The 18,865-nt window shown below is 41.1% G+C and overlaps 1 protein-coding gene across 1 annotated transcript in view; it reads left to right on the top strand.

Annotated features, from left to right (window-relative positions):
* LOC134349915 (hemicentin-2-like) overlaps nt 1-18,865 on the top strand; it is a 149,473-nt gene that overhangs the window by 75,355 nt on the left and 55,253 nt on the right. Inside the window, exon 10 of the mRNA XM_063054873.1 lies at nt 18,369-18,662. Coding sequence (XP_062910943.1) covers nt 18,369-18,662 — 294 coding nt within the window. The remainder of the gene's footprint in view (nt 1-18,368; nt 18,663-18,865) is intronic.

The following is an 18,865-nucleotide window of genomic DNA, read 5'->3' as shown; positions in this document are numbered from 1 at the left end:
TTGGCTATAGGTCATTTACTGTATGTTTGGTGCTGTTTATGCCACATGTCCATCAAAACCAGAGTGAAAACAGTCATCTTCCTAACTGACATTGGATAATCATGCTCAGCCTGACTTCTCACACAACGTTCTTGGCTCCCAACTGACATTTCACAATATCTCTGAATCCCCAGAAAACGAGCTACTTGATCCTGGTGAAAAGAACAAGCAGAGAGCTTATCCCACAATTGGGATTTGTCTCCCTGAACGCAGCCCACCTGAGAGCCAATTACAGTAAATACCTCTAAATCGTTTCACGGGAGCTTCTGAGAGCTTCAATGGGGTTGACTCAAACCTGCTCAGAGCATGTGTGGGTGACTTTAAAAGATTGTAAACAAAATTTTTAATATAGTTTGCTCTCTCATCACTTTTCATTGTAATGCTTCTATACTGTCCTCACCGTATTGATGTAAAATATCTTGCTAACAATCAGCACTTGTATTCCTTATTGTCAAATTTGTCTTAACCAATCTCCATGTAGCTTATTTTTGTCTTACACCTTACTCCCCCCGCCAGCTTTGCTTTGAAAACTGGCATCTCTGAGCTCTTATCGTCCCTGAAAGCACACTGGGCAACAGACCATGCAGCATGGGAACAGGCTGTGGGCCTAACACATCTATGCAAAGCACAATACCAGCCTGAACTAACCCCACTTGCCCACACATGGTCTGTATCCCTCCATTTGTCTGTCTAAGTGCCTCTTAAACTTCATTTTTGCATCTGTGAGAGAACTTGTTTTGTAGTGTTTCCTGTTCTTTAGGAGCCTTTCCATTGCATTTACATTTGATCAGATGATTCTGATGCTGCATAACTGTTTGGTTTCAGCTTACGATAAGACAGGCATTGTTCAAGACAAGTTCTCCATCCACATCAGAGGTTGAGATCAGTTCGTCTCAGTTGGCTCTGCATTTGGGAACTCCTCTGAGTTACAATATGGAACATTATCAGATAATCCACTTGCCATAAATAAATCAATATTCAAAGATTATGGGCCACATTTAGTGATGACCACATCAAAATATATACAATTCTTACTGGAACATGTAGACTAGATGTGCTGATGTTGTTTTATCTAGCAAAGGGAAACAGACAACAGACTACAGGCATGGGAAAAAAAAAAGATCTAAGAGGAGTTGCTGAATAAATACAAGATAGAAAACCATTGATATTTAGGTAGATGGGAATCAAGGGCTATGGGATTAGTAATGGAAAGTGATCGGGAGATAAAGAGATAAGGCATAGATGGACAAAATGGCCCACTGCAGATTCTAATTACTATGTTCTTACGTATGCTTGCCAATTTGGCAGCTGCATGCTCTACACATGCATCACAATAAATACTACACAGAAGCTTCGTCTCTTGGGAGTAGAGGCAACCATCAAAGTTACATTAAAAAGGATTTTGTTACTTGCTTACTGACCCCCTAAAATAATGAGTTAGTCCAGCAAACCACCCTCAGACTGATTAATGCCTTGATTTGAGGGAGACCATTAGTGCTCCAACCAAAAAACAGATTCATCTCTTACTCAAAGGAATTCAACAAATCAGCATTCATTGCCTGAGCAGCAACCTACGCTAGTAGTCCAGTATTTACAGAGAGGGACCAATACCTAATAGGTAATTGAGTTCTGCATGTGCGTGATTTGAAGTTATGAATGGTGATACTGTATACTTTTCAGTTAAGAGACCACTTGTACATCCACTTCATTTTCTAAATGTTGATTAATTTACCTCAAACCCAAACGTAGAATCTTTTTAAGCCGCATGGTTCAAACTGTACCGTGTAGGTTAAAGCCACTTGTGTGGTTCTCCTCAGTGTCATTCATACTTGCCCTCTGGAGAGACCAAAAGCAGATACAGAATACCAGCAGCTGTCTGACTTAATCAAGTGTATAACCACAATTATGCTACAGAAGATCTCAAGATATCTTTTCAGTCATGAGTGTTTTTAGTCCGAACCATATATTTTAAAAAGTCATCCTTTCCACCTACACACGGCCCCAAATACCTCCCTCATATCTGTGATAAATCCTTATTTTGGGAGGAAATGTTCTGATATTGACCGATGTTAGAGTGCTAATGCCCTCATAACTTTCATCCTATTAAAACTTGGTGACAGCATTCAAATCCCCTCCTGCACATCTCAAAAACAGTATTTGCTGTTATTGGTTTAATGATGTGCAACCCAAACAATCACTTCTTCATTAATTTACTTGCCTTGTGTATGAGGTAGTAACGGCAACTTGAAGAGAACTAAAGTCATCTTGGTCAACCTATCAAGCTGACCTATTTAGAGTGGCTGAGGTTAATGCTGCATGTCCCAGCTCCTTAAGTCTTCATTCTCCATCCAACAGCTCTGTCTTCCTGAGGCATTGCATGTGTTGTCATCCAAGACCAGTGTGCTCTGTAATCTTTACTCTCTGTCTGCTCTTGAAGGTGCTAGTAATATGGATGACTTACTCAGTTGTCCACTCTGGGTCTAGGATATTGACTTGGGTGTCCAGCACTTTTTCCAAGATTGCTTTCTTTATTTTTCCTGTGCCCCGTGGAACTGCCTGTTGTGTGTCCCATTGAGGTGTTAGACTGTCAGTAGAGGTCTCTGTTCCTGGTCTGTGATCCATAGCCATATCTACTTTACCTGCCAATATTCCAAGCTAAATCAAACCTCAGACCTTCTTCCAAACTTTGGTAAAGTAGTGAGTCAAGGAAGCAGAGGGTGCTGGGCTATGAGTGTGATATTATACCCCAGCATCGCTATTAGGTGTATAGCTTGCAAGCAAGGGCAACAATGAGCTGTAACATGGATACTTGGTGACTTACCTCTCCCTATATACATCACTTGAGTCTTTAGATTCCATAAGACTAAAATGGTTACAGGAAGAAAATCGTTATGAAGGACTGTGCCCATGGAGATAGCAAAAGGTTCATGTGTAGGACTTGAATTGGCTTGGTCTGGAGTGGGGCTAGAGAGTTAGTCTGACTACATGCATGTATTCTGTTGGACTGAGACACAATAGGTCTTGCAGATGACATATAAATAGGTGGAGCTGTGGATAGGAAGATTAACAAGGGATACAGCAAGATATAGATCAGTTGGAAATATGAGTGGAGAAATGTCTGATGGAGTTTAACTTTGGCCAGTGTAAAGTGCTGCACTTTGGAAGTCAAATATATGGGGAGGGGAGGAGAATATGGTGGCACAACGCAGCGCGCACGGCCGCTCCGAATTGATATCGTATTTGTGAAGTAGGATGGCGTGTAAAATCCTGATTTGATGGAGACAGCCGTGAGAAGCATGGAGGAACGTCTGGAGAAACTTTTGAAATCCCTGCTTCGCTGCCGCTGCTACTGTGCGATCGAGAATCTCCTGAGGGGAAGGCCCCAAATCCTCGGCTTTGCATATTGCTTGTTGCCAGGGCTGGGGTCGAAGCGCTTGGCAGAGATGGTGCTCGGTGCTTGGTGTCAGAGAGCTGGTCGGAGGCTCGAAGTTTTCGGACGGACTTGGAGTCGGACTGTGGTCGGGTGCTTCCAGGATGTTGCATCGGCAAGTTTGCGGCGCTGGAAGCTCATGGCAGGAAGGGTTTTCTTCCTTCAACTGTCTGCGTGAGATGATGGGACTTTCGAGAGACTTTGAGACTTTTTTTTACTGTGCCCATGGTCTGTTCTTCTATCAAATTACGGTATTTCTTGCACTGTTGTAACTATATGTTATAATTATGTGGTTTTTGTCAGTTTTTTTTAGTCTTGGTTTGTCTTGTGTTTCTGTGATATCATTCTGGAGGAACAAATTGTATCATTTCTTAATGCATGCATTACTAAATGACAATAAAAGAGGACTGTGTGCCATCATAATCTAAAAAAAAATCTAAAAAAAAAGTTAATGACAGAACTCTTCAAAATATTGAGGTGCGAAGTGACCTTTGGATCCAAGACCATAGCTCAGAGGAAATGACAGCACAAGGAGATGAGGTGGAAAAGAAGGCATATAGACCACTTGCTTTCATTAGCTGAGGCATTGAATATGAAAGTCAGCAAGTTATTCTGTAGCTTTCCCTGTACCATGCTACAGATATAGCACTTAGTCATCTTAATACAAGTTACCCCAAGAAAATCTCCCACAGACCACAGAGACCCTTGTAATCCCACATCCACTGTGAACAAGAATAATATCCTTACTGTACCCGTAAAATAAGAGCCACATACACATCAGCTCTCATTCGTCAATTACTGGCGAGTCTCATTCAGATGTTAGTCCAAGCGATCATTTCACCTCAGCCCCAGTTTTCCACTCTCAGTGTCCTTCATCTTTTCCTGAACGATAATCACTCAGAAGCAGATGCTGTCTTGTCTTACAGGGATGTATTCCAGTGCTCTCCTTGACAGTGTGTGGTTACTGTAATATGTCTATCAATAGGTGCCATAAGGAAAATGGTGCGTGGTTAAATTGTGCAAGAACCTATTTCATCTCTCATACAAAGAGACCACTACCTAATTCTCTGTGGTTCACACAAGATGCATTGCAATCAGCACTTACAGATAGAACATATACAGCCTCCTCTCTGAGGCTCCTTTTCCTGTCAAACACAATGTTGTTATTGCAGAATCTCTATATTGTGTTTGAGGGAACTTTGACCTACAGTTCTTTGGTTACTTGGAGTGGAGCCCCCCCCCCCCCCACCCCTTCTGCTTCTTTCACATTCAGAATAAGCTAAGTAGTCATGAGACCTGGATCTGGGCCGTCCCCTCCAAATATCTGGACCTGCCTCTCAGTTTTTTTTGCACTACCTTACTTTCCATTTTTCTATTTTCTATTTATGATTCATAATTTAAATTTTTAATACTTACTATGGATTTGTAATCCAGGGAGCAGGAAGTGCAGAGTCAAATATCGCTGTGATGATTGTACGTTCCAGTATCAATTGTTTGGTGACAATAAAGTATAAAGTATTGCTTTGCCTGAAATGGGAAAGGTCCCTGTCGGGAATATATAGCTGTTCCAATTTTCAATCGTTTCAGTGGTGTTTCCAGACTCAAGTTTCTAAACACAAGGAATACTTTGCCTTCCAATATGTAAATAGTAGTGAGTCTTGCGTCTCGATTTCCTTCTCTCAGCACAGCAATGAGCGGTGATTTTGCAGAAGAGGGATATTGCATGCATTTTCTCAAGGGAAAGTTAGGGCTTCTAGCTCTAGTGGTACAGGTGATGCTGAGGAATTCATAAGGGTGATTCTGTTTGTAAGATATCACCTTTGTCCCATTACAGACAGTAAGCTTTCTTTTCAACCATAATCATGTCAGAGTCTTGATACCTAACCTTTTTCTGTGAAAAGTCCTGACAGTTCTGGACAATGTTTCTCACCACCTTGGCTGAACAGAGGAACACTGTTAGTAATAGACTAAGACAACTGCACTGCTCCAAAGAGCGCTACATGAGGTCATTCTTACCCTCGGCCATTAGGCTCTATAATGAGTCAACCTATAGCCAGGGAAGTCATGACCCCCTTCTGTTAGATAGTTTGTGATAACATTTTTTATTCTTTCTACTTCCCTTCTGTAATGCCCTGGTTCATATTTTTACTGTTATGCTGTATGTATTTCATTTTGTGCTGTTCTGTATTTCATTTTGGCAGTTCTGTGCGAGCTGCTTGTTTTCAGCTTATGTTTGGGTTACTGCTGAAGATAAGAGATGAAGAGAAATGTGTGCCATCCAATTAGGATGGTTGGATTAAGGGGAGGTTTCTCTGGTGAGGGACACTAAGGTTGGGCTTGGAGCTTTTGTTCGAGAGAAGATGAAGAGAGATGCTGGGGAGAACCGGTCATAACATACCATCTGGTGGGAGACCCGTTTGTTCAAGATGGATTGCGAGCGATGTTTGGAAGGTGGTGTGTGCTTTCCCATTGACCGAGGGCCCAGCACGTGAGTGACAGAGAAGTTCAAGATGAGATCCAACTTGTGCACATTTGACTGTTTAATTAGAATGGGCCCTTTTCTTTCTGTTAGTCTTTACTAACCCTTTAGTTAAGACTCATAAATATAATTCTTTTAATCATATGCAGTGCACAGTCTTTAATTTCATGCATTAATTTGTAACAGGGTAGCAAATGACACAGCATCCACACAAACCAGGGTTTGGGGAGGGATTGCGCCTGCCTCAGTCTCATGGGTTTGGTAGGGGCTAGACTTATGCAGCCAAGGAAACCAGGGTATTTCACTTCTAATATTTATATCTGTGGCCGTGTAATGTTATTGTGAAACTGTAATTTCCTTTGGGATCAATATTGTATCTATCTATCAATCTTTATTTAGCTAATTCATAGGCAACTGTGCTTCATTAACCATTGCTCTATCCTTTCCCACAATTGTATAATACCCTATTAATAAAGGTTTGAAACTCCCCGCAAACGCAGAGATCTCCACCTTCCTGAGCTTATATTTCTCATTCTTGTGGCTTACTAGTGTTGGCTTGTTGCTGGTGAATAATTCTACAAAAAACATAACTTTTTTAGAGATTGCTAAGTTGAAACAACAGTTTTTCCCATCTTTCAAACAGAGCAGCCACTAGTAAATAGATAGGATTTTAAGTGTGTTGATGTCTATTTCATGGTTTGTGTACCTGGTGATCCAGGATTTGAGGTTTCAGATTATTCCATTAGAAGACTATCTATCCCTTTCATTAGTGTCTCCTTCCAACCTCTTCCTTGAGGTCATTTCATTCATACGCTCCCAACCCCAATGGAATTTGTATCTTTTAACGTAACACATTAATGCATAGGAACATCAGGATTACTTGTAGTAATTGTCAGTAATATCATTTTGTTAGTCTAACTGATTCAGCAAAGTCCATGTCTTAAGAACAAATCCTTACTGGAGGTCTGGTTGTCGTCATGGCTATCCCTCGAGGATGAGGATGATGGTCTTCGTTCTGAAAAAGTGGCCCACAGAGTGAAGACGCCTGTGTGTGTATTTGTTTAATGTGTACTTGATGTTGCACTCCAAGAAGCACACGATACTTCACAAATCAACCAACTGATTCCAATGGCATGGAAACCATGACGATTGGAGCTGATGGATTTGTTGCAGCCTTCATCCGCCTTCACAGCCGTTGAGTTCGAAGTAACTTCATCCGCCTGTTCCACCGTTGAGGTCTTGGTTGGATTGTTCTTTGTCAGGGACCTCACCCTCAACCTTACCGCCATGGGTGACCCTACCAGGAGCATAGCTCCTGACGGCATTGCTCTCGGGATCACAGGACCACACAAGCTTCTCCACCACGACAAGGTGACAATTCACAGAGAAGGGTCTGGTAGTCAGCATTATATGGGAATGTTTTAACCCATTCAGTCAGTCATCCACCAGCACTGGAGAGTACAATGCCTTTACCAGCAGCAAGAAGAGGTCAATAAATGCTATCTCAGCATAATGCCATCTCAATCATAACTGAAATTCCACTGTTGTAATACCATAGTTTTAAATTATATTCCAGGCTTTTAAATACAGTTTCAGTAACAACACTGTGCTACATTTTAGATGATGAAATAAAAACTTTACATTGCCCATTACTTATCTTTTACTGTGTGAATGAAACAAAACCCATGATTTGGGTACATGAACCACTTCTGTGCATATGCGCAAAGAACTCAAGAGGGAATTAAGAAAGCAGGGAGAGGCCATGAAAAGTCCTCTCCAAGTAGGATTAAAGTGAATCACAGGACATTCTATACATGTACAACTAAGGAGAAGATAGGACCCCTCAAGGGTAAAGAAGGAAGCATGTGCTTGGGGGTGGAAGATGGGTGGGGGTAAGGTCCTAAGTGAGTACCTTGCATCAATATTTACCAAGGAGAAGTAAGTGGAGGACAGGGAAATCAGTGAGGAGCATGAGAATTTGCTAACACATTCTGAGGAGGTAATGTTGGGCCTCTTGAAGAACTTTAGAGTGGATATCCTCAGTGCCTGATAGGATATACCCCAGAATATTCAGAGAGGGAAGAAATGTGACTGCAGGGGCCCTAACCAAAATCTTCGTGCCTTCTTTAGCTACAGCTAAGGTCCCTGAAGGACTGTTAAATAGCAAATGTTGCTGATTTATTCAAGAAAGGAAATCCTGGAAATAATCGACCAGTGAGTCTTACGTCAGTGGTACAAAATTTACCAGGGAGGATCCTTAGGGATAGGATTAATCAGCAATTGGAAAACCAAGGCCTAATTAGGGACATGTACCATGTTTTATTAACTATTTTTTGAGGAGGTGACAAAGGTGATTGATGGAGGTAGAGCTGTAGATGCTTTCTATATGGATTGTAATAAGACGTTTAACAAGGTCTGTCATGGGAGACTCATGCAGTAGATTAAGATGCATGGGAACCACAAAGAATTGCCCATTTGGATTTTGAATTGGCTTGCCCACAGAAGAGATAAGGTAGTTGTCTGGTGGGACTATTTTGGCTGGAGGTCTATGACTAGTGATGTTCTGCAGGGTTCCACTCTGGGATCTGCTCTTTGAGATATAAAATGACCTGGATGAAGACACAGATGAGTGGGTTAGTAAGGTTGTAGATGGCACAAAGATTGGTGGTGTGGAAGACTAGCAAAAGATTCAGAAGGATATAGATCAATTGCAGATAGTGGCTGAGAAATGGCAGTTGGGAATTAACCTGACCAAATGTGAAGTCGCACTTTGCAGCATCAAATGTAGAGACATACAATGGTAATGGCATGACAGGGTTGATGTACAGTGTGATCTTGGGGTTCAAGTCTGTAGATTACTGAAAGCAGCTACACAGCTTGATAGCTACTTATCGTAAAGAAGCCATATGGCATTAGTTGAGGAACTGGATTCAAGAGTCAGGCAGTTATGTCATAGCTTTATAAATGTCTAGCTAGGCCGAATCTGAGTATTGCATTCAGTTCTGATCATCCCATTATAGGAAGGATGTCAAGGCTTTGGAGAGGTGCAGAAGAGACTTCCCAGGATACTATATGAATTAGGGGGCATGTGCTATAAGGACAAACGTGAGAAGTTTTCTCTGGATTGGTGACTGCTGAGAGGAGATCTGATAGAGGTTTATAAAATTATGAGCAGCATAGATAGAGCAGACAGCCAATACCTTCATCTCAGTGTTGAAATTGCTAATACCAGAGGGCATGCATTTAAGGTGATAGGGGTTAAGTTCAAAGAAGTTCTGGAGGGCAAGATTTTTTACACAGAATAGAGGATGCCTGGAATGCAGAACTAGTTTAGTTGAGCATTTGATAACCAATTTAACTAGTTCAGCAGAAAAGGTCTGTTCTTGTGCTGTATTGTTGCATGCTCTATGAATTGATAACAACTTCTTTGGATGAAGCTCAAGTATAAAGAGCCTCTATTTTACAATACTATGGTGGATGTAAGATAGCGAACAAAAAGCCACAGGGGTCAGACACCTCTTCCTTCGTTCACTATTTTTCTTCGCATAGTTTGCACATCCATTGGATTTTGGTTCTCTGAGTTTATCCCAGGGCTTGATGGAAAGAAAAGCTGAAACTTTTAGTCAAGTCCTGATCTGTATTATCATGTGCACAGTGACTACTAAGTCTTCTTGCCCAGTTAATATTAGGGGTACTGTCCCGAATCTTAAGCAGATCAAAACGCCGGTGCCATTTCCAATAAAACTGCAACTATCATTGCTTTATTCTGTGTTTGCATTTACCAGGTGATAGCTCTTGTAGTCCATGCTGCAGATTTGGCATTGCTTTATGATTATTATTATTATCATATGTACTGAGATACAGAGAAAAGCTTGTCTTGTATACTGCTCATACACATCAAATCATTACACAATGCATTGAAGTAGAACAATGTAAAACATTAACGATGTAGAATAAAGTGTACAACTACAGAGAAAGATGTACTTGCTTCATTTATGAGTCAGAGTAAGAAGGAAAAGTTTTTCCACTAATGGATAGAAATGTAGAAAACCTACAGCACAATACAGGCCCTTCAGCCCACAAAGCTGTGCCGAGCATGTCCTTACCTTAGAAATTACCTAAGTTTACCCATAGCCCTCTATTTCACTGAGCTCTATGTACCTGTCCAGCAGTCTCTTTAAAGAACCAATCGTATTCGCCTCCACCACTGTCACCGGCAGCCCATTCCACACACTTATCACGCTCTGCGTAAAAAAACCTACCTCTGACATCTCCTCTGTACCTACTTCCAAACACCTTAAAACTGTGCTCTCTCATGCTAGCCATTCCAGCCCTGGGAAAAAGCCTCTGACTATCCACATCGTCAATGCCTCTCATCATCTTATACACCTCTATCAGGTCACCTCTCATCCTCCGTCGCTCCAAGGAAAAAGCCCGAGTCCACTTAACCTATTCTCATAAGGCATGCTCCCCAATCCAGGCAACATCCTTGTAAATCTCCTCTGCACCTGTTCTATGCTTTCCACATCCTTCCTATAGTAAGGTGACCAGAACTGAGCACAGTACTCCAAGTAGGGTCTGACCAGGGTCCTATATAGTTGCAACATTACCTCTCGGTTCCTAAACTCAATCCCATGATTGATGAAGGCCAATGCACAGTATACTTTCTTAACCACAGAGTCAACCTGCACAACAGCTTTGAGTGTCCTATGGACTCAGACCCCAAGATCCCTCTGATCCTCCAAGAGCCAAGAGTCAAGAGTCTTACCATTAATACTATATTCTGCCATCATATTTGATGTACCAAAATGAACCACCTCGCACTTATCTGGGTTGAACTCCATCAGCCACTTCTCAGCCCAATATTGCATCCTATCAATGTCCCGCCGTAACCTCTGACAGCCCTCCAAACTATCCACAACACCCACAACCTTTGTGTCATTATCAAATTTACAAACCCATCCCTCCAATTCTTCATCCGGGTCATTTGTAAAAATCACAAAGAGCCGAGGTCCCAGAACAGATCCCTGAGGCACACCACTGGTGACCGACCTCCATGCAGAATATGACCTGTCTAGAACCACACTTTGCCTTCTGTGGGCAAGCCATTTCTGGATCCACAAAGCAATATCTCCTTGGATCCCATGCCTCCTTACTTTCTCAATAAGCCTTGCATGGGGTACCTTGTCAAATGCCTTGCTGAAATCCATATACTCTACATCTACTGCTCTACTTTCATCAATGTGTTTAGTCACATCCTCAAAAAATTCAATCAGGCGCATAAGGCACGACCTGCCTTTCATAAAGCCATGCTGCCTATTCCTAATCATATTATGCCTCTCCAAATGTTCATAAATCCTGCCTCTCAGGATCTCCTCCACCAACTTACCAAGCACTGAAGTAAGACTCACTGGTCTACAATTTCCTGGGCTATCTCTACTCCCTTTCTTGAATAATGGAACGACATACACAACCCTCCAATCTTCCGGAATCTCTCCTGTCCCCATTGATGATGCAAAGATCATCGCCAGAGGCTCAGCAATCTCTTCCTTCGCTTCCCACAGGAGCCTGGGGTACATCTCGTCCGGTCCCGGGGAATTATCCAACTTCATGCTTTCCAAAAGCTTCATCCCATCCTCTTTCTTAATATCTACATGCTCAAGCTTTTCAGTCCACTGTAAGTTATCCCTATAATTGCCAAGATCCTTTTCCGTAATGAATATTGAAGCAAAGTACTCATTAAGTACCTCTGCTATCTCCTCCGGTTCCATACACACTTTTCCACTGTCACACTTGATTGGTCCTATTCTCTCACATTTTATCCTCCTGCTCTTCACATATTTGTAGAATGCCTTGGAGTTTTCTTTAGTCCTGTCTGCCAAGGCCTTCTCATGGCCCCTTCTGGTCTCCTAATTTCTTTCTTAAGCTCCTTCCTGCTAGCCTTATAATCTTCTAGATATCCATCATTACCTAGCTTTTCGAAACTTTCATCAGCTCTTCTTTTCTTCTTGACTATATTTACAACAGCCTTTGTATACCACAGTTCCTGTACCATACTTTCCCTGTCTCATTGGAATGTACCTATGCAGAACTCCATGTAAATATCCCTTGAATATTTGCCACATTTCTTCCATACATTTCCCTGAGAATATCTGTTCCCAATTTATGCTTCCAAGTTCCTGCCTGATAGCTTCATATTTCCCCTTACTCCAATTAAATGCTTTCCTAACTTGTCTGTTCCTATCCCTCTCCAATGCTATGGTAGAGGAGATAGAATTGTAATCACAATCTCCAAAATGCTCTCCCACTGAGAGATCTGACACCTACCAGGTTCATTTCCTAATACCAGATCAAGTACAACCTCTCCTCTTGTAGGTTTATCTACATATTGTGTCAAGAAACCTTCCTGAACACACCTAACAAACTCCACCCCATCTAAACCCCTTGCTCCAGCGACATGCCAATCTATATTTGGGAAATTAAAATCTCCTACCACGACAACCCTGTTATTGTTACACCTTTCCAGAATCTGTCTCTCCATCTGCTCCTCAATGTCCCTGTTACTATTGGGTGGTCTTTAAAAAACACCCAGAAGAGTTATTGACCCCTTCCTGTTTCTAACTTCCACCTCCATGTCTTCTTCCTTTTCTGCAGCCGTGACACTATCTCTGATCAACAGTGCCACACCCCCACCTCTTTTGCCTCCCTTCCTGTCCTTTCTGAAACATCTAAAGCCTGGCACTCGAAGTAATCATTCCTGCCCCTGAGCCATCCAAGTCTCTTGCGTTTTATTTCTGATGTTTGTATTGTAATTAGCTGTAAAGTTCATATGCTCCAAGCAAATATTAAATCTTATCATTTATCCAAGCTTTCCAATATCATTGGACTTAATGCTATTGCTGCTCTCTCATGTCAGCCTCTCTTTTGGCACATGCTAATCTTGTTTTACTTTTGAAAACATTTTCTCTTTTAAGCTTTGCGGAGTTGTAAACTCAGCTAATCTTAACTCTGACAGACAGGAATGTCCATACATCCAATACAGGGCATTAAAAACCCACACAACCAGACTGTAGAGCAGCTTCTTCTCCACTGCTGTTAGACTTCTGAACCAATCACCTCTTTCACACACCTTTCTAGTGGTGCTGCCATATTCTTGAAATCTTAATTCCACCCATCTTGGTTATTCTGATCATATCACTTCAGCATTTTTTTGCACTACCTTAGACTGCACTACTGACCTTTGCATCATTCTGCCTGATGTATTCACCATTGCATTTATTGTAGTTATTGTTATTATATATAACATTCATTCTGTGAGCTTCATGTGAACAAAGAATTTCGTTGCTCTCTGATATATATGACAATAACCTAATCTACTGACATGTATACACACACAGACAAAGATCAGCAAATCAACACAACTGCTCATTGTGATGGTCAATATTCAATCGAACTGCAAGCCTTTTATGATATGGTTCCAATAGATAGTTATGGCATATATTCTTTTAATACAGAAACAAAATCACTAACTTTAAGGTTGTCGTTTCCCCTACTAGTTAACAGTCATCCACCACAACTCCACTCTTCCATTAAATACTTCATCTGGAGCCATGTAAATGCCCCCTGCCTCCAGGCATAAGTTTGCTATCGATTGTTTTTTTTAAAGACACTGACTGAGGATGGCACAGTAACGTAGTGGTTAGCACAACAGTACAGTACAGGCAACCTGGCTTCAATTCCCACTGCTGCTTGTACGGAATTTGTATGTTCTCCCTTTGACCTGGTGGGTTTCCTCTGGGTGATCCGGTTTCCTCCCACAGTCCAGAGACGTACGGATTAGTAGGTTAATTGGTCATTGTAAATTGTCTGATGATTAGGCTAGGATTAAACTGGCCGTTGCTTGGCGGTGTAGCGCAAAGGATCTTAAAGGCCTGTTCTGCACTGTATCTCAATAAAATAAATAAATTATATTTACATCCTCTTTCCCTTATAACCATATAACAATATAACAATTACAGCGCGGAAACAAACCATCTCGGCCCTTCTAGTCCGTGCCGAACTCTTACCCTATCCTAATCCCACCGACCTGCACTCAGCCCATAACTCTCCATTCCTTTCCTGTCCATATATCTATCCAACTTAACTTTAAACAACAACATAGAACATGCCTCAACCACTTCTGCTGGAAGCTCATTCTACACAGCTCCCACTCTCTGAGTAAAGAAGTTCCCCCTCATGTTACCCCTAAACTTTTGTCCTCTGACTCTCAACCCATGTCCTCTAGTTTGAATCTTCCCCACTGTCAATGGAAAAAGTCTAACCACGTCAACTCTATCAATCCCCCTCATAATCTTAAACACCTCTATCAAGTCCCCCATCAACCTTCTACGTTCCAAAGAATAAAGACCTAACTTGTTCAACCCTTTCTCTGTAACTTAGGAGATGAAACCCAGGCAACATTTAAGTAAAGCTCCTCTGTACTCTCTCAATTTTATTGATATCTTTCCTATAACTCAGTGACCAGAACTGTACACAATACTCCAGATTTGGCCTTACCAATGCCTTATACAAATTCAACATTACATCCCAACTCCTATTCTCAATGTTCTGATTAATAATGGCCAGCAAACCAAAAGCTTTCTTCACCACCCTATCCACATGAGATTCCATCTTCAGAGAACTATGCACCATTATTCCTAGATCCCTCTGTTCTACAGCATTCTTTAAAGCCCTACCATTTACCATGTATGTCCTATTTTGATTAGTCCTACCAAAATGTAGCACCTCACATTTTTCTGCATTAAACTCCATCTGCCATCTTTCAGCCCACTCTTCTAACTGGCCTATATCTCTCTGCAAGCTTTGAAAACCTACTTCATTAACAACAACTCCACCTATCTTAGTATCACCTGCACACTTACTCATCCAATTTACCACCCATCATCCAGATCATTAATATATATGACAAACAACATTGGACCCAATACAGATCCGTCAGACACACCACTAGTCACCGGCCTCCAATCTGACAAAAAGTTATCCACCACCACTCTCCGGTGTCTCCCATCCAGCCACTGCTGAATCCATTTTACTACTTCAATATTAATACCTAACAATTGAACCTTCCAAACTAACCTTCCGTGTGGAACCTTGTCAAATGCCTTACTGAAGTCCATATAGACCACATACACCATTTTACCCTTGTCAACTTTCTTAGTAACCTCATCAAAAAATTCAATAAGATTTGTCAAACATGACCTTCCACGCACAAATCCATGTTGACTGTTCCTAATCAGACCCTGTCTATCCAGATAATTATATATACCATCTCTAAGAATACTTTCCATCAATTTACTCACCACTGACGTCAAAACCACAGGCCGATAATTGCCAGGTTTACTCTTAGAACCCTTTTTAAACAATGGAACCACATGAACAATATGCCAATCCTCCGGCACCATCCCCGTTTCTAATGACATTTGAAATATTTCTGTCAGAGCCCCTACTATTTCTACACTAACTTCCCTCAAGATCCTAGGGAATATCTTGTCCGGACCCGGAGACTTATCCACTTTTATATTCCTTAAAAGTGCCAGTACTTCCTCTTCTATAACTGTCGTACTTTCCATAACTACCCTACTTGTTTCGTTTACTTTACACAATACAATCCTTCTCCTTAGTGAATACCGAAGAAAAGAAATTGTTCAAAATCTTCCCTATCTCTTTTGTCTCTGCACATAGCCGTCCACTTTGATTCTCCAAGGGATCAATTTTATCCCTCACTATCCTTTTGCCACTAGCATAACTGTAGAAACCCTTTGGATTTATTTTCACCTTACTTGCCAAAGCAGCCTCGTATCTTCTTTTAGCTTTTCTAATTTCTTTCTTAAGATTCTTTTCACATTCTTTATATTCCTGGAGTACCTCATTAACTCCGAGCTGCCTATATTTATTGAAGATCCCTCTCTTTTTCTGAACCAAGTTTCTAATATCTCTTGAAAACCATGGCTCTCTCAAACTTTTAACCTTTCCTTTCAACCTAACAGGAACATAAAGATTCTGAACCCTCAAAATTTCACCTTTAAATGACCTCCATTTCTCTGTTGCATCCTTCCCATAAAACAAATTTTCCCAATCCACTCCTTCTAAATCCTTTCTCATCTCCTCAAAGTTAGCCTTTCTTCAATCAAAAATCTCAATCCTAGGTCCAGTCCTATCCTCCTCCATAATTACACTGAAACTAATTGTATTGTGATCACTGGACCCAAAGTGCTTCCCAACAAATACCTCCGTTACCTCCCCTTGTCTCATTCCCTAACAGGAGATCCAACACTGCCCCTTCTCTAGTTAGTACCTCTATGTATTGCTGCAAAAAACTATCCTGTACACATTTTACAAACTCCAAACCATCCAGCCCTTTTACAGAATGGGCTTCCCAGTCTATGTGTGGAAAATTAAAATCTCCCACAATCACAACCTTGTGCTTACTACAAATATCTGCTATCTCCTTACAAATTTGCTCCTCCAGTTCTCGGTCCCCATTAGGTGGTCTATAATACACCCTTATAAGCATCACTACACCTTTTCTATTCCTCAATTCGACCCAAATAGCCTCCCTAGAGGAGTCCTCTAATCTATCCTGCCACAGCACCCATTGTTATATAATCTTCGAGAAGCAATGCAACACCTCCCCCTCTTGCACCTCCTATTCTATCACACCTGAAGCAACGAAATTCTGGAATATTTAGTTGCCGATCACACCCTTCCTGCAACCACATTTCACTAATAGCTACAACATCATATTTCCAGTTATCAATCCATGCTGTAAGCTCATCCACCTTTCTTACAATGCTCCTAGCATTAACATAGATGTATTTAAGAAACTCTCCACCTCCCACTCTCTGTTTATCCTTAATTGAGCAAACAACTTTATCTTTTTCTTCCTTTTCTCCTATATCAACTTCCCCTCTCTTAGTCTCCTTAATTTAATTCCCTCCCCCCAACCATTCTAGTTTAAAGTCACCTCAGAAGCCCTTGCAAATCTCCCCGCCAGGAAATTGGTCCCCCTGGGATTCAAGTGCAACCCATCCCCTTTGTACAGATCACGCCTGCACCAATGGTTGTCCCAATGATCCAAAAACTTTTGAATTAAACTTTTTGAGGTTTTATAAATTAAATTTAACATTCTTCATCATACACCCATTTTGCCTTTTTAATTCCCTTATTTGTTTCCCTCATTGACCTTTTGCGTTGTTGGAGGTTTGATATCTGAAGGCAGATAGAACCTAATTAAGATCTCAATCAACAGATAAAAATTTCCCTCATGTAGAACTTCCTCGGACTTGAACATCGGCCTGCATTGTGTGTTCATATCACTAGACTGGTGTTTGATTCTGTACTTGGAATGCCTAAGTAAAGACAGGTAACAGTGACGCAAGAGAATGCAGATACTGGCATCTGGAACAACAGTCTGCTGGAGGAACTCAGCAAATCAAACAGCATCTGTGGAAGGAGCTGTGCTGTTTTAATGCATAGTTCCCACCTGAGATATCCCTTTTCCCCACAGATGCTGCTTGACCTGCTGAGTTGCTCCAGCACATTGTTTGTTATTGTAATGCTGGAAACACTCTGCACAAATAATGTTTCAGATTGTAGATTCTTCTGACCTTCAAACCTAAATACCAACAGGTTCTCTTTCTCCAGATGCTGCCTGACCTGCTGAGTGCTTCCAGCATTTTCTGTGTTTATTATATATTTCCAGCAAATGCAGGATTTTTATTTTCACTTTGAATTGGGAGGGCTGTCCCCAAGTATCAATTTACCATTACGACTGCAAATGCTTCATAACCAGAGATTACATTGCATAATTGCATAATTAACAATGCATTTATATTCTCTGTTATCTTTTTTTCCCCTTTCCTATCCAGCATATACGGCTCCAGAAGGTTGGGATGTCTCAGTTGCATCTCCTGTTCAAGCACTGCAGGGGATGTCTGTAATCTTTAACTGTTCCTTCCAATATCCTTATAAAAGCATCCCTTCATCTGACATAACAGCCTTGTGGTTAGAAGATCCATGTACAGAATCATCTGAAATACTGTACAACAGTAAGGAAGCTAACAACGAAGGTGTGAGTTTCATAGGAGACTTGGACAGAAAAAATTGCTCTCTTCAGTTACATGATGTTAAGAAAACCAACAAGAATTATTGCTTCAGATTCAAAATACAAGGCAGAGACAGCTGGACAGGAAAACCTGGTGTGAACCTTATAGTTTATGGTAATTTTTCCTTCATGATATATACTTTACTCTTTAAAAACTTCAAAATCCATCTACACAACTGATATTTACAAATAATTTCAGCTAGAATATGTAGAGTATTGTTTAACCAATATTTTCTACCATTTCTTTTCTTTTGCAGCTCATCCAACAAAGCCAATTCTCTCGGTCCCCCCAGAATTAACTGAAGGGGTCAAGACGAAATTGATTTGTTCCTCATCTGAAATTGATGAACAAGTCCAATCCAAACTTGAGTGGTATGGCCTCGGTGACTGGATATCAGAAAATAGCAGGAGGATCCCTGAAACTAGAACGCTTCAGAGCACAGTTACTGTCACCCTATCACACAGGGATCACAACAAAGTCATCAAGTGCTCAGTCATTTCCAGCAAATATTCATTCAAGGATGAAGTTCAAGTGACTCTGAAAGTTAAACGTAAGGGTCTTATATTCAATTTTAACTACTTTGAAACTTACTAACATCTTGCATTTCAGCACCAGTCTGAGCCACAGGAAGACCTAGAGGGAGCAAATGACTGGTTAAAAATTGTTTAGCTTTTCGGATGGTTTTAAACCAATGTCACAGAGCTTTATTTAGCTTTTCATAAATGTACTTCAGTATACTTCATTGAAAATTCA

This window comes from Mobula hypostoma, chromosome 7, assembly GCF_963921235.1.
Source record: "Mobula hypostoma chromosome 7, sMobHyp1.1, whole genome shotgun sequence".
NCBI classification, from domain to species: Eukaryota; Metazoa; Chordata; class Chondrichthyes; order Myliobatiformes; family Myliobatidae; genus Mobula; species Mobula hypostoma.
This window is presented reverse-complemented; position numbering and strand designations above follow the sequence as displayed.